The following is a 12,886-nucleotide window of genomic DNA, read 5'->3' as shown; positions in this document are numbered from 1 at the left end:
CCGGGGCGCGGAGGCTCGGCGTGGCGGCGGCAGGTGGGCGCGCCTGGCCGGGGCAGGTACGGCGCGGCGGTCCCCGGCCCCTGGCTGCGGGGCGAGGGGTGGTGGGACCCGGGCGCTGCGAGGCAGCTGTGGAAGCCGCACCCCGTTTCCACTCCGGGGGCGCAGGGCGCGCGGTTATCCCCGGGGCGGTCGCTTGCTCCCGTCCCCTGCGTCTGCGAAAGTTTTCTGGTGGGGATGGTGGGTGGGAGCGGACAGCAGAGACTTAATCTCTGCCCAACTGGGGGCGCTTTACCTTGGAAGAGGCCTCCGGAATCCCCCTCCCGTTGCGAAGCCGTTACAAGTGTTTTTAGCTTAAAAAAATCTCAGCGCGCTGCGGAGACTGGTGGGTCCGGGCCGCCGTCGGCTTCATCTGTGAGCCGGGCTCTGGGACATGGGTGGCAAAGGAAGGGCTTGCTTACAGCCGTTCTTGGAAATGTATCTTGACTTTGTCTTACAAAAGCTTTACTGAGATCCAATTTAGGCACCATCAAATTCACCTGTTTTAAGCGTACAATTGAAAGGTATTTAGTATACTTACGGTTCAGCCATCACAACCTAATTTTGGAACATTTCCACCACCCCAAAAGGAACCTTTGTGCTCATTAACGCCCCCCCAACCACTAATCTAATTTCTGTCTCTACAACTTTGTCTGTTCTGGACTTTTCCTAGAAGTGGAACCATAGAGTCTGTGGCCTTTCATGTCTGGCTTCTTTCCCTTAATACCATGGTTGTTTTTGTTGTTGTTTTTTATGATTTTATTCATTTGAGAGAGAGAGAGAGAGTGACAGCACAGAGTGGGGGGACAGAGGGAGAGGGAGAAGCGGACTCCCTGCTGGTCAGGGAGCCCAACTCCATCTCAGGACCCTGGGATCATGACCTGAGCCTAAGGCAGGTGCCCCAGAGGGACACAGTCTCAAGCCGACTGAGCTGGGATCCCCACCCTGGGCTCCCACGACCCGGAGGTCATGACCTGAGCCAAAGCCAACCACGAGTCGGGCTCTTAGCTGCACCACTTTCGAAGTGGTTTATTATCTTCTTGTTATTGGGTTACATGAGTTCTTTGTATGTTCTTCGTCTTTTCGGAAACAACAATAGGGTACTGCTGCAGACCAAGCTGTAGGACGGAAGCTCCTGACTTTGAGGTTCTATGGTCTAGATTCAAACACAGGCTTCTCCGCATCTGAGCAGAGATGGCGAGATCTTGGACACATTGCCAGGTCATCTCTGAGCTCCAAGGCTTCACCTGCACTATGAGAAGTATTGCCTAGCTCTTAGAGTTTCCACGAGGACTGACTGAGACTGAGAATTCGCAGCTCAGTGAAGTCTCGGGAGACCCTTAGAGGCAAAGGCATCTTTGAAAGATTTAGGGTGGGTCTTTGCTTGGGAGCTGTGGGTGCCAGCCCTGTTCCAGCCCACAGACTTTTCCGGGGATTACTTGGAAATTCGTCCTCACACCGCAGCCCCGATTCTGCCCGTGAACCTCTCTATTCATCCATACCCGTGTCTTCTTTTTTTTTTTTTTTAAGATTTTATTTATTTATTCAACAGAGATAGAGACAGCCAGCGAGAGAAGGAACACAAGCAGGGGGAGTGGGAGAGGAAGAAGCAGGCTCATAGCAGAGGAGCCTGATGTGGGGCTCGATCCCATAACACCGGGATCACGCCCTGAGCCGAAGGCAGACGCTCAACCGCTGTGCCACCCAGGCGCCCCGTACCCGTGTCTTCTGATCATCGCCTTAACGACTTGTAGGTCTGTTTCCAAGTGGTTGCTGCTAAGCTCTCCCTTCCTCCCACGGCTGGGAATGATTTAGAGGAATTACCATTTTCTTTCAAAATTTAATGTTTTAATTTGTGTTTCTCCTAAAATTAAAAAAAAATCCCTTTAAAATGACTCTGACAGCCTTTTTCTCTGTAGGAAAAGAACCAAGTCTTTAGTTACTGACCTGTTACCTCAGTCTCTTTTATAGTCATAAGCAAATCATGTAATGTCCTTGGGGTTTGCCTTTTCCATCTGTCAGGTAGGAAATAGCCCGCCCCAAGGCCATAGGAACGCACCTGTGAAATCCACACAGAGAAACACATCGGCTGCTCTACAACGTGGTGGGTGCTTCGAGCGCTGTCTGTCACACTGTCACACCCGTGGGACGATTGCCATCGGTGTTTGGTCTCTGGGCTGGGCTCAGAACTGCATCTAAGCCCAAAGGCTCGGGTCTGTGGGTCTGTGGGCTGGCTGGCTGCTGTGCCCAGCAGAGTTGTGGTTTGAGAGCTGCCCACGGTGCCTGTGTTGGTTTTCCACTTGCTTCTGTAACCAATTACCTCTTTTTTAGTGGTTTCAACAACACAAGTGGCACGTCTGTAGTTCTGAAGTCTGACACGGGTCTCGCTGGGTGAAAATTGAGGTGTTGGGAGGTTCCAGAGGAGACCCGATTCCTTGCCTTGCAGCTTCCGGAGGGGCCAGCAACCACACTTCTCACCTGGCTTTGCTGTGATCTCACTTCTATAGCCACACCTCTCCACTCTCCAGGGACCCTGGGACCATCTCTCTATTTTAAGATCAGCTGATAAGCAACTCGATGTCTGCTTGTCATGTGACCAAACATACCCATGGTGTGATACTGTGGTTTATAACAAGAAATAATATGTTTGGTCTTAGTCCCCTTCCTGGCACAGAGCTCCTAAAACCCATGGAATTTCCTGTGATAATACCCTGAAAGTGTCTTTTGTTATGCTAATGAGAGGGCAAGGAAGGCCGCTAGGTAACCTAAGGTTGGGGGCTGGTTGCCAAGGACCCAACCCTGGGATTGGAGGCCCCCACACACCTCCAAGGAGGGGAGAGGGGCTGGAGGTAGAATTCATCACCAATGGCCAATGACTTAATCACTCATGCCTGTGTGATGAACCCTCCATAAAAACCCCAAAAGACAGGGTTCTGAGAGCTTCCTGTTGGTAAGCACGTGGAGATTTGGGGAGAGCGGTGCGCCTGGAGGGCTTGGAAGCTCGGTGCTCCTTCTCCCACGTGTTTACCCTCTGCACTCTTCCAGCTGGCTGTTCCTGAGTTCTGTTCTTTCATAATAAACCCGCATTCTGCAGCGGCTTTCAGATATTAGCGGAGCCCAAGGACGGGGTGGGCGGGCCCTCTGGTCTATACCTGGTCAACCGGAAGCACAGGTGACTGAAATTGGGGGGGCGGTCCCATGGGACTGACCCGTCCTCTGTGGGATCTGATGCTGTCTCCGGGGAGATAGCGCCAGAATGGAGCTGAATAGCAGGACACCAAGCTGGGTGTCTGGAGAATTGCTTGGTGGTGTGAACACCGTTCTCCCTGTATTGGAATTGTTGGCCGGAAACCTTACTATGTCTGAGAATTAGGACGTTGACCACCTTGGGGGCTGTTATTCTGCCTGCCACGGGACCCCTTCAGTAGTTCTGTGACGGTGACTTGTCCTGGCATCCTCTCAGTGGCTTTGCGGGAGACCCTCTGCAAGAAACCACAGCATGTGGGTCCCTCCTTTGTTGATAAACAACCCTTCCACCCCTCAGCCTTGCCTCTCCCCGGTTCCGGCCTCCCCGTGCCGGAGCTCGGGGTCACCCCAGCATTTCCCTAAATGTGCCGTAACTGTGAGCGACTGAGAGCGGGCAGTGGAGGGCTTCCTGGCTTGGAACCTGGTCTGGCAGAGGAAGGGGCGTAGAGGCTTGGCGTCTGGGCTTGGGGACTGGGGTGCCGAGACCTGTGTGTGGTGGGTGCTGCAGCAGCCCTGGGAAGAATGTGGAGCAGGATCTCCTGGTGCGTCAGCCTGGGGGTCAGTGGGTGCTGGGACCCTCGGTCTGTACAACCTGCATCCCAGGAACCTGCTCAGGGTCTGTCAGGGCCTGAAACGGGGGTCCGTCGGCTGCTGCTCTTGCCCCATCAGCGGCGTGCTGCTTTCCCGTGGAGAGGCATCCCGGCCGCTGCCGCAGTGCAGACCCCCGTCACGGGGCACCTGCTCCTGGCTCCGTGCTTCTCCTGTATTCTGTGTTCTCCCCTCCTTCCTTCCCTGTCACCCTCCACTTCTCCGGGGTGGTCTTTCCCAGGCGCAGTGGGGCTGATGTCAGCTCCCCGGCGAAAACCCTCGCGTGCGGCCAGAACACATGGTGAGTGCGATGGACCAGACTCCATGACTTCCAGGCCCGGCCCCGCCGGCCTTTCCTGCCTCCTGTCTCGCCACTGCCCACAGGCAACACGCAGCTTCCCGAAGCAGCCTTCGCAGGCGCCCTTCCCTCCGCCTGGGCCCCCTTCAGCCTCCCCCTCGCTGCACCCCTGCTTCCCTCAGCTGCATGTTAGCTCCCAACACCCAGTGGTCCTGAAACCCTTCCTTGTGACACAGGAAAGACGTGAGCGTTCGGAGCCCATGGCCAAGGAAGCGTTCTCGAGACGTCTTTGGTGCAAAACAGTGGTTTTATTAAAGCACGGGGATGGGACCGGTGGGCAGAGGGCGCTGCACCGGGGTCATGAGAGTGGCCCATTATGCACTTTCAAGTCGGGAGGGGGTTGGGGAGAGCGTAGGTGTCTAAGGAATTTTGGAAATAAAGTTTCTAGGACCTTGAGGCCCCAGCTGTTGTTGGGAAAAGGTCATTTATTACTATCTAATAAAACCTGAGTCTTGAGACCCTTCAGATGTGTATCTGCTGAAGGCAGATGCCCAACTGACTGAGCCGCCCAACATTTTTTAAATAAACCGCGGGGCAGAAACAATGTCACAGTTGGGGCACGCCGTCCGATTTGAGGAGTTCCTAGTGTTGCTCTCCCCGTTAACAGCATCTGCTGATAGGCCGACCTCACTGATGACACCGGTTGGAGTCCCACAGATGGAAAGATGTTGGTGGGGTTTCTTTTGGGGGTGCGGTAGTGCTGGTGGCAGTTCTTCTCTCCTCCCGCCCTCAAGCTCATTTCCTGGAAACCAGTGTTTCCCGAATCTACATGACACCGCGGAACAGTAGCATTTGACCTTGGCTGTGTATTAAAACCATCTGGAGAGCTTTTGAAAAATATCGGTGCTTTAAGCCCAGCCCCAGAGACTCTGGGTCTGTCCATCTGGGACCGGCCAGGCTTTGCCCTGGGAGTTTAAAAAGGAAAGAAAAAGCAACTCTTTGGCTGAATCTCATTTCAGTCAGAAGTGAGAACCGTGGTTACAGAACAAGGTCTGCCCACCTTTTTCCGTGAAGGGTCAGATAGCGAATATTTTGTGCTTTGCAGGCCATAGGTCTCCTGCAAATACTCCCATCTGACACTTTACCGCTTACCATAGACAGTAAGGAAGCCAATGCATGTGACTGTTTCAATAAAACTTTATTATGAAAAGGGGGTGGGTTGGATTTGGCCCAAGGCTGTGGTTTCCTGACACTTGCTATAGAAGAAATAAAAATATTAGTTTCCTATTTTATTTAACAGTGGTGAAACCTGAAGAGAAGAGAGCTGTGGTTTTACGTGATACAATGAAAAGAATGTAGGATTTGAAGTTAGAAGCTCTGCTTTCAAGTCCTGCTCTAAATTTGCTGTGGAATCTGAGGGAAGTCACTTAACCTTTCTGATCCATATGGTTCTGAGAAAGGACAATAGTAACGTGTACCATGCAGGGTGATTTCAAAGATCAGATGGAATAGGGTGTGTGAATGTGTTTTATAAATTGTAAATGCTGGGCACGTACCGCTTGCTCTCACAAATTGCTTGTTGCTCGTCATCTTGTAAATCCATGTGTAATAAACATTAAACATTTAAAAGTAAAGCAAATTAGAAAATTTAAATTTAAATGTGATATAAACATGAAGACTGAGAAAAATGAGTTATACATCATGCATTTCTATTTTCTCAAGCCAGCAGAGTGATTTTAGATTGGTAAAAGCTGCTTGTAAAAGAAGATGGTGTAAATATACATTTTTCCAAAATGGAATTTTCTAGGGAAAATTAGTTTTCATCATGGTTGGGAAATCTACAACTGTAATGTGCTGGTCGGAAGCCGAGGGAGGAGGAAGTGGAGGGGCACAGGTGGGAGCTGAGAGGAGGTCCAGCGTAGGCACATCTGACCTTCAACCTTCAGGCAGGAACAGAAGCTGGACTCGGGAGGGAGTGGGCCGAGAGGAAATGGGCCACTAGGCGGAGACAGCCCTTTCTACAAGTTTGGCACAGAAGAGGAAAAATAGGGTGTAGCCTCAAAGGGCATCAAGGGCGGTGTAGACATTATGTCAAAGCAGGGAGGGCGGTGTGTGCGGAGTGGGAAGCAGTGGGACCGGGTGCTGGGGACGCAGGCGGCCTGCGGGCAGCCGGGGAGAGTCCAGCGGGCAGGCGGCCAGCGCCCTGGGCAACGGAAGCCAGGCCCTCTGAGAGGGGCGCAGGGCGCAGGACGCAGTAGGGATGTGGGTAGGGCAGCCTGGCCAGAGGCGGCATCCTGCTTCCTTCCCTCCCCTCCCTGCACCCCTTCCCGCCAGAGGACAGGAGACCGCCTATGTGTGTCCCTGCCAAGCCGCCCGCTCCCGGGTGCCAGGCCTGTGTGGGGTTTGGGCCCAGCTGTGCCGTGACGCTCCACGGAAGGCCTGCGTGTGTGTGGGGAGGCAGCCGAGGGAGGCCACGGTGAACTCGGGTTAAAGCCAGCCTCCCACCCACCTAGAGATGAGAGATGAAAGGGACGTAGCCTGCATTCCTCCTACACTACAGGCCGCCTCCTCCTGGAAGCCTGTCCTGACCACCCCTTCTCCCTCCCAGTCTGGGTCGGACCCTGCACTGCTTCCTCCCGGCCTTCTGCCCTGCGGCGGCTGCGTGTTCTGTCTGCAGCCCCATGCGCGGCTGAGCTCCCTGCGGAGGCTGGCTTGGTTCTTTCTTGGGTCTGTGTTGGCCACACTTGCACACGTAAGTTGTGTGAAGCGTGTGTTAGCTGATCACTGATGGGCTGGCTGAGGGTCTGAAACCATGGGAACTGTTGGTAGGGTTTGTCTTTTTCTCTTCTAAACCCTGCTGCTGTGGGAGGCAGTTCTGCACCTTCCGGAGGACTCCCGCCCCCTCGTGTCCCCCAGCTCCAGAGCGGCTGTAGAGGGCAGTGGCCGCTCTTCCTTTCCTTCCCTGGGAAGCACCTCCTTCCCTCTTTGTCCATTTTGCTGATGCGCTGACGGCCAGGCCAGCTCACCAGTCCACGGCCGCACCCACTGCACCTTGGCGGGGACCTTGGGAAGCCCCCTTTCGTATTTACCGCTCTGACTTGGCAGCTAATGCTGTCTGGTCTGCTGTCTGGTCTGCACAGCCTTGGTTCAGAAGTCCAGAGACCTGGGTTTATTTTTGGGGAAGTCCTTGCTCTGTTTTCTGCCAGGACCTCCCTCAGCCTTGGTTGCCCCGAAAACGACCCATTCACATTTTCCTTTCTCATTTTCAGAGCAGTACAAGTGCTTTGAACGTTTGGGGAGAGTGATATGAAGGAAGGCCAAAGCTATTGCTACATGGGATATACGACAGAGTCAGGACCTGTCTCCTGATGCCCAGACGCCCAGGGCGGCCGGAGTCTGGAGGTCGGTGCAGCTCACTTGAGTTCCTGGGACAGCCCTTCGGCCACCGCTGCCCAAGGGGTGAGCCTGTGCCTGCCGCTCAGGCTGGTGCCCCCTGCGGCTCTGTTCTTCCCAGTCGTGCTCAGAGCTAGCCTCCCTCCTTCCTTCCCAGCTTTGCTTTTGTAGATCTGGGCTCCCCTCAGGAAGTGGCACTGGCCGGCCAGGAGCCGAACGGGAAGCCCTTCCACGGACGGAAGCTGATGTGAATTTGAACGCAGGTTCTCCCAAGAGGACTGCTGACGTGGCCGAGAGGCCCCGGAAGCTGCCGGTAGGTCTCGTGGCCTCTCTGTGCTGTGGGCTCGCTCTTCGGAGCTCGGTGGACGGTCTTCCGTTCTCTCATCCCTCTGCAGTCTGGTCCCACGTGGAGGAGGCAGGGGCTCGGGTCGAGTGAGGAACTTGGATCATCTTTCACAGTCAGGAGCCAGGTCGGGTACAGAAAACTTGGGATTTTTCCACAAAGGGAAGCCCGTCTTCTCGTCAAGGACAAGGAGTGTCGTCAGGCAGGGTGGTTGGGGCTTTTTCAGCGTGGGCTCTTGAAACCAAGGCTTTTACCTGTTTAATGTAGCAAGCGCCGAGTATCTATTGTTTGCACGGCCTTACTCTGGCTGCTGGCATGAGTCAAATCTGGTCTTTCCTGGCAGGAAGACCAGTAGTGCCAGCACAGGGGTGTGGGAAGCGGGGTGTGCACGGGCTGGGGGTGCTGCCTCTGCGGACAGAGCCGGGGAGGCGCCCCGCTGATCCTCAGCAGCTCCCCTCAGGTGAGGCGGGCCTGTTCACAGCAGGTAGAGGTGACCCGGCAGCCAAGGACCCCCCCACTTGGGCTGTTAGCGGCCTGTGTTGGCGGAGGACTTCGGGAGGTGGGGAGTCCCAGGCTGGTGTGGGAGCTCCAGGATGCTGTCAGGGTCCAGGCAGGAAGGAGGCGGAGGCGGAGGGAAGGGCCTCCATCCTCATGAAAGGCCCTCGCAGAAGCCTGGCCCGCGGTGGTGCTTCTGTGTTGTGGAGACAGCTGCGAGGCACGGTCTTCAGTGCGCGGACACTGGCGAGCAGAGCTTACCAACAGGCCCGTGGTGTTGGGCCTGTGGGCGAGGCGGGAGAGGGCGTGCGGGCAGGCCATCGGGGGCTGCAGGTGGGCGCCGGGGGCCGCTGGGAAGCCCCACAGCATGACTATCAGCCGTGGCCCCCGGCTACTTCCAAACTGTTTCTCTCCCTTGCTCTTAGACTCTGGCGCTTTGGGGCGGTGGCTGTCAGGTTGTCCTCAGTGGCCTGTCTGGTCGAAGCATCTGCGTTCCCCGTGTCCCACCTCTTTCCCTGACGACCTCCACTCCAGGCTCACTGTCACTGTCCCGTGGCCGCTCACATTCAGTGTCCGTGTGGATGAACTGCCCTTATTATGTAGCCCACTGTCCCTCTCGCCATCCTGCCTTCCCCTAGGCCAGCTTCCTGTCCCCCTTGCTGTGTCCCAGCCCCCGTCGCTGGCACCGTGGACCGTCTGCATCTCGAGGTGCCCCCGCGCCCGCGGCTCTCTCCCTCAGACCCGAGCAGCAGCAGAAGAGCTCGTGGGCAGCTTCTGAGCGCCGTCTGGAGAAACGTGGTCGAGCGGGTCCAGGGCATGGCCTGAGAACTTGCCCGGCCCAGTGGGACCTCACTTAGCGAAGCAGGCTCTGGAGCCCCCAGGCCCGCAGGGAGACACCTTGGGCCCTGAGTCTGCCACCCCACCCTTTCGTCCCTCCTCGACACCGTCGACCTGCTCAGTCTCCTGTTAGCTCAGGTGCCGTCGCCGTAACTACCTTAGTTCAAACACCCTTAACTCCTTTGCTGCACGAGGGCCTGTCTTGCAAAACCCAGCGCTCTGCCCCCTCCGAAGCTGCCCTCTGAGCTCCTGAAGACATTCCCACGGCCTTGCCACGTGGTCTTGGCCTGTGCCTGGGCACGGCTTGCCCGCTCATCCAAACTGGCCTGGCTTGGGCTTCCAGGCTTTCAGGGAGGATCTCAGGGTGCTTACCAAGGTCTCCCCACTCTGGCTGGGTTGGAACTGCGTTGTGTCCCCAGCACGACAGCAGCCCTCCCCTGCAGGACCTGTCAGGACGTGCCCCGGACAGGGGCCGCTCGGGGTTTGGCCAAAGACCTGAGGTGAGCCCCTAGACTTCTGGGACTTTTCTGTGGTTCCTTCCTGTCTGGTACCCCGTCCCACAGATTTCTGGCGCCCAAACTCTTATCTGTGTCTCTTCTGCCCACTCCGCTTCCCTTTTCTGTGGTTTGGAAAAGTGCCTCCAGGCAACAGGGCAGCCTGAATGTGGCACTCACCTAGCACACTTTTTTTTTTTTAAAGATTTTATTTATTTGACAGAGAGACAACCAGCGAGAGAGGGAACACAAGCAGGGGGAGTGGGAGAGGAAGAAACAGGCTCATAGTGGAGGAGCCTGATGTGGGGCTCGATCCCAGAACGCCGGGATCACGCCCTGAGCTGAAGGCAGACGCTTAACAACTGCGCCACCCAGGCGCCCCATACACTTTTCTTTCCTCAGACATGTTGCCTGCTCTGCCCACTGGTGTCAGCCTGTGCCAGAGACGGTTACTTCCTACATCGTGTCCAGGTTTGGAGTTGTTTGGGGTGGAGAGTAGGCTCTGCCATGCCAGAGTCAGGCGCCGGGCACCCGTGTCATGGGGCTGGCCTGGCTCCTGTGCGGGACGGATGCGGGTTCCCAGGACACGCCAAATGCCTTGACGTGAGAAGTAAGAAATCGCAAGATGAGTCCAAATTGCCATACATTCGGAAAACACGTCCCTAAGTCAACAACACAAGGGTCAAAGAAGAAATCACGACAGGAGTTTAAAACTCGTGAGAATTGAGCGAGAAGGAGGATACTTGCCGTCTGGGGCTGTGGGTCCGGGTGGGAGCAGGACAGCCAGGGACGTGCCCAGCACTGCGTGCTTCCGCGCACAGAAAGACGGGCTCAGAGTTCAGAAGCGAAGAGTGGACTAAAGAGGTAGATAACAAGTAAAAACAAAGCTGAATAGTGAACAGACACACATTTTAAGAACAAAAATTTTCTAAACTTTAAAATTTTCTAAGGGGCGCCTGGGTGGCACAGCGGTTAAGCGTCTGCCTTCGGCTCAGGGCGTGATCCCGGCGTTGTGGGATCGAGCCCCACATCAGGCTCCTCTGCTATGAACCTGCTTCTCCCTCTCCCACTCCCTGCTTGTGTTCCCTCTCTTGCTGGCTGTCTCTATCTCTGTCGAATAAATAAATAAATAAATAAAAATCTTTAAAAAAAAAAAACTTTAAAATTTTCTAGATAGAACTGTAGTTATACCTCCAGAAAGCCGGGGGTGAGGGGAGCGTAAGGAACAGAGCTGCGGTAGGAGGTCAGTAGAGCCGCGACTTCCTGCTTTAAAGAGATGGATGGAATAGAAAAAACTTTTACACGACTAATCAAGAAAAAAAGGACAAAAAGATCCCAACTGTAGATCCAGCAGGTAAAATGTAAGATAATATAATAAGTTTGAAAACTCAAATATACATACATCTTGAAGTGTATCTTTTTTTTTTTTAAAGATTTTATTTATTTATTTGACAGAGACAGAGACAGCCAGCGAGAGAGGGAACACAAGCAGGGGGAGTGGGAGAGGAAGAAGCAGGCTCATAGCGGAAGAGCCTGATGTGGGGATCGGTCCCATAACACCGGGATCACGCCCTGAGCCGAAGGCAGACGCCTAACGACTGTGCCACCCAGGCGCCCCTGAAGTGTATCGTTTTTGAAACCAATATGTGGGGACACCTGAGTGGCTCAGTCGGTTAAGCATCTGCCTTTGGCTCAGGTCATGGTCCCTGGGTCTTGGGATCGAGTCCCGCATCGGGCTCCCTGCTCAGCGGGGAGTCTGCTTCTCCCTCTCCCTGCTCGTGCTCTCTTGCTCTCTCTCTCTCTCTCTCAAATAAAATCTTAAAAAAAAAAAAAGACACTTCTTCCTGAAAAAGAAGATGGGAAGTCTTGCCCTACAAGAAGACGTGGAATTGGCCTAGAATAGACAGTTTCACCAATCACATAAAAGGGCTCACAGAAATGCAGAAGTTGCTTTTTCCTCCTGAGGAGTAGTGGGTCTCTAGTAAGTAGGGAACACGTCGGTTATTAAACTGGGACAATTGCACATTCAAGTAGAAAAATCAGAAATTATATCCTATTTACCTCCAGCACAAAAATAAGCTAGACTGGGGTTCCTGGGTGGCACAGCGTTTAAGCGTCTGCCTTCGGCTCAGGGCGTGATCCCAGCATTCTGGGATCGAGCCCCACATCAGGCTCTTCCACTATGAGCCTGCTTCTTCCTCTCCCACTCCCCTGCTTGTGTTCCCTCTCTCGCTGGCTGTCTCTATCTCTGTCGAATAAATAAATAAAATCTTTAAGAAAAAAAAAATAAGCTAGACTGACTAGAGACTTAATATGAAAGGTAAAACTCTAAAACTTCTAGAAAATAATACAGACGAATATGAATGGCCTCAGAGTAGGATAAGATTTGTTAAGGCATAAAGAGCTCATTGAAAAAGGAAAGATGCATGAATTAAAATTAAGAGCTTATCTTTTGAAAGATAATATAAAGGAAGATAAACTCAAGCCAAAAGCTGGGAGAACATATTTGCGATAACATAACCAACGGGGCATCAAAAGGTCTGCGGACTTCAGCTGGCGGCTCAGGTCTGGCCCCCTGGCTGTTCTTACACAGCTGCCGAGGTAAGAATGCTTTTTTTTTAATTTGGGTAAACTTTTTTTTTTTGAGATCGCTGTAGATTCCATGCAGTTGTAAGAAACAATGCAGAGATCCAGGGTACTCTTTGCCCAGTTTCTTCCAGCGGTAACGTCGTGCGAAACAGTATGTCCAGTGGGACGATGGCGTTGATACAGTGAAGACAAAGCCTTTGGGCCAGCACGGGGCCGCCTGTGCTGCTCTTCTGCAGACACCCCCCTTCCCTCCCATCCCCTTCCCCACCTTGACCCCCGGCAACAACTAATGTGTTCTCCATTGTGTAATATCGTGACTTCAAGAATGTTGTGTGAATGACATAATACAGTGTGTGACCTTTCAGGATTGGCTCTTCTCACCCCCACCATGTTTTGGAGAGTTGTTCCGGCTGTTGCATGAGCCACGATCATACCTGTCGAATGCTGAGCTTGGTTCCACGGTAGGGGTCCACGGTAGGAGTCCACGGTAGGAGCGGAGCGGACCACAGTGTGTGGCCGTGCCCCACCAAAGGACGTCTAGATTGTTTCCGGTGTTTGGCTGTTACA

At 54.0% G+C, this 12,886-nt stretch overlaps 1 protein-coding gene across 1 annotated transcript in view; it reads right to left on the bottom strand.

Moving 5' to 3' along the window:
- The window catches only part of SHE (Src homology 2 domain containing E), a 24,880-nt gene extending 16,112 nt beyond the window's left edge, over nucleotides 1-8,768 (bottom strand). The window contains exon 1 of the mRNA XM_011229071.3: nucleotides 8,661-8,768. Coding sequence (XP_011227373.3) covers nucleotides 8,661-8,768 — 108 coding nt within the window. The remainder of the gene's footprint in view (nucleotides 1-8,660) is intronic.
- Nucleotides 8,769-12,886: the final 4,118 nt, after the last annotated feature.

This window comes from Ailuropoda melanoleuca, chromosome 8 (genome assembly GCF_002007445.2).
Source record: "Ailuropoda melanoleuca isolate Jingjing chromosome 8, ASM200744v2, whole genome shotgun sequence".
Lineage (NCBI taxonomy): Eukaryota > Metazoa > Chordata > Mammalia > Carnivora > Ursidae > Ailuropoda > Ailuropoda melanoleuca.
Note: the sequence above shows the minus strand (reverse complement) of the source record. Positions and strands in the feature narration are given on the sequence as shown.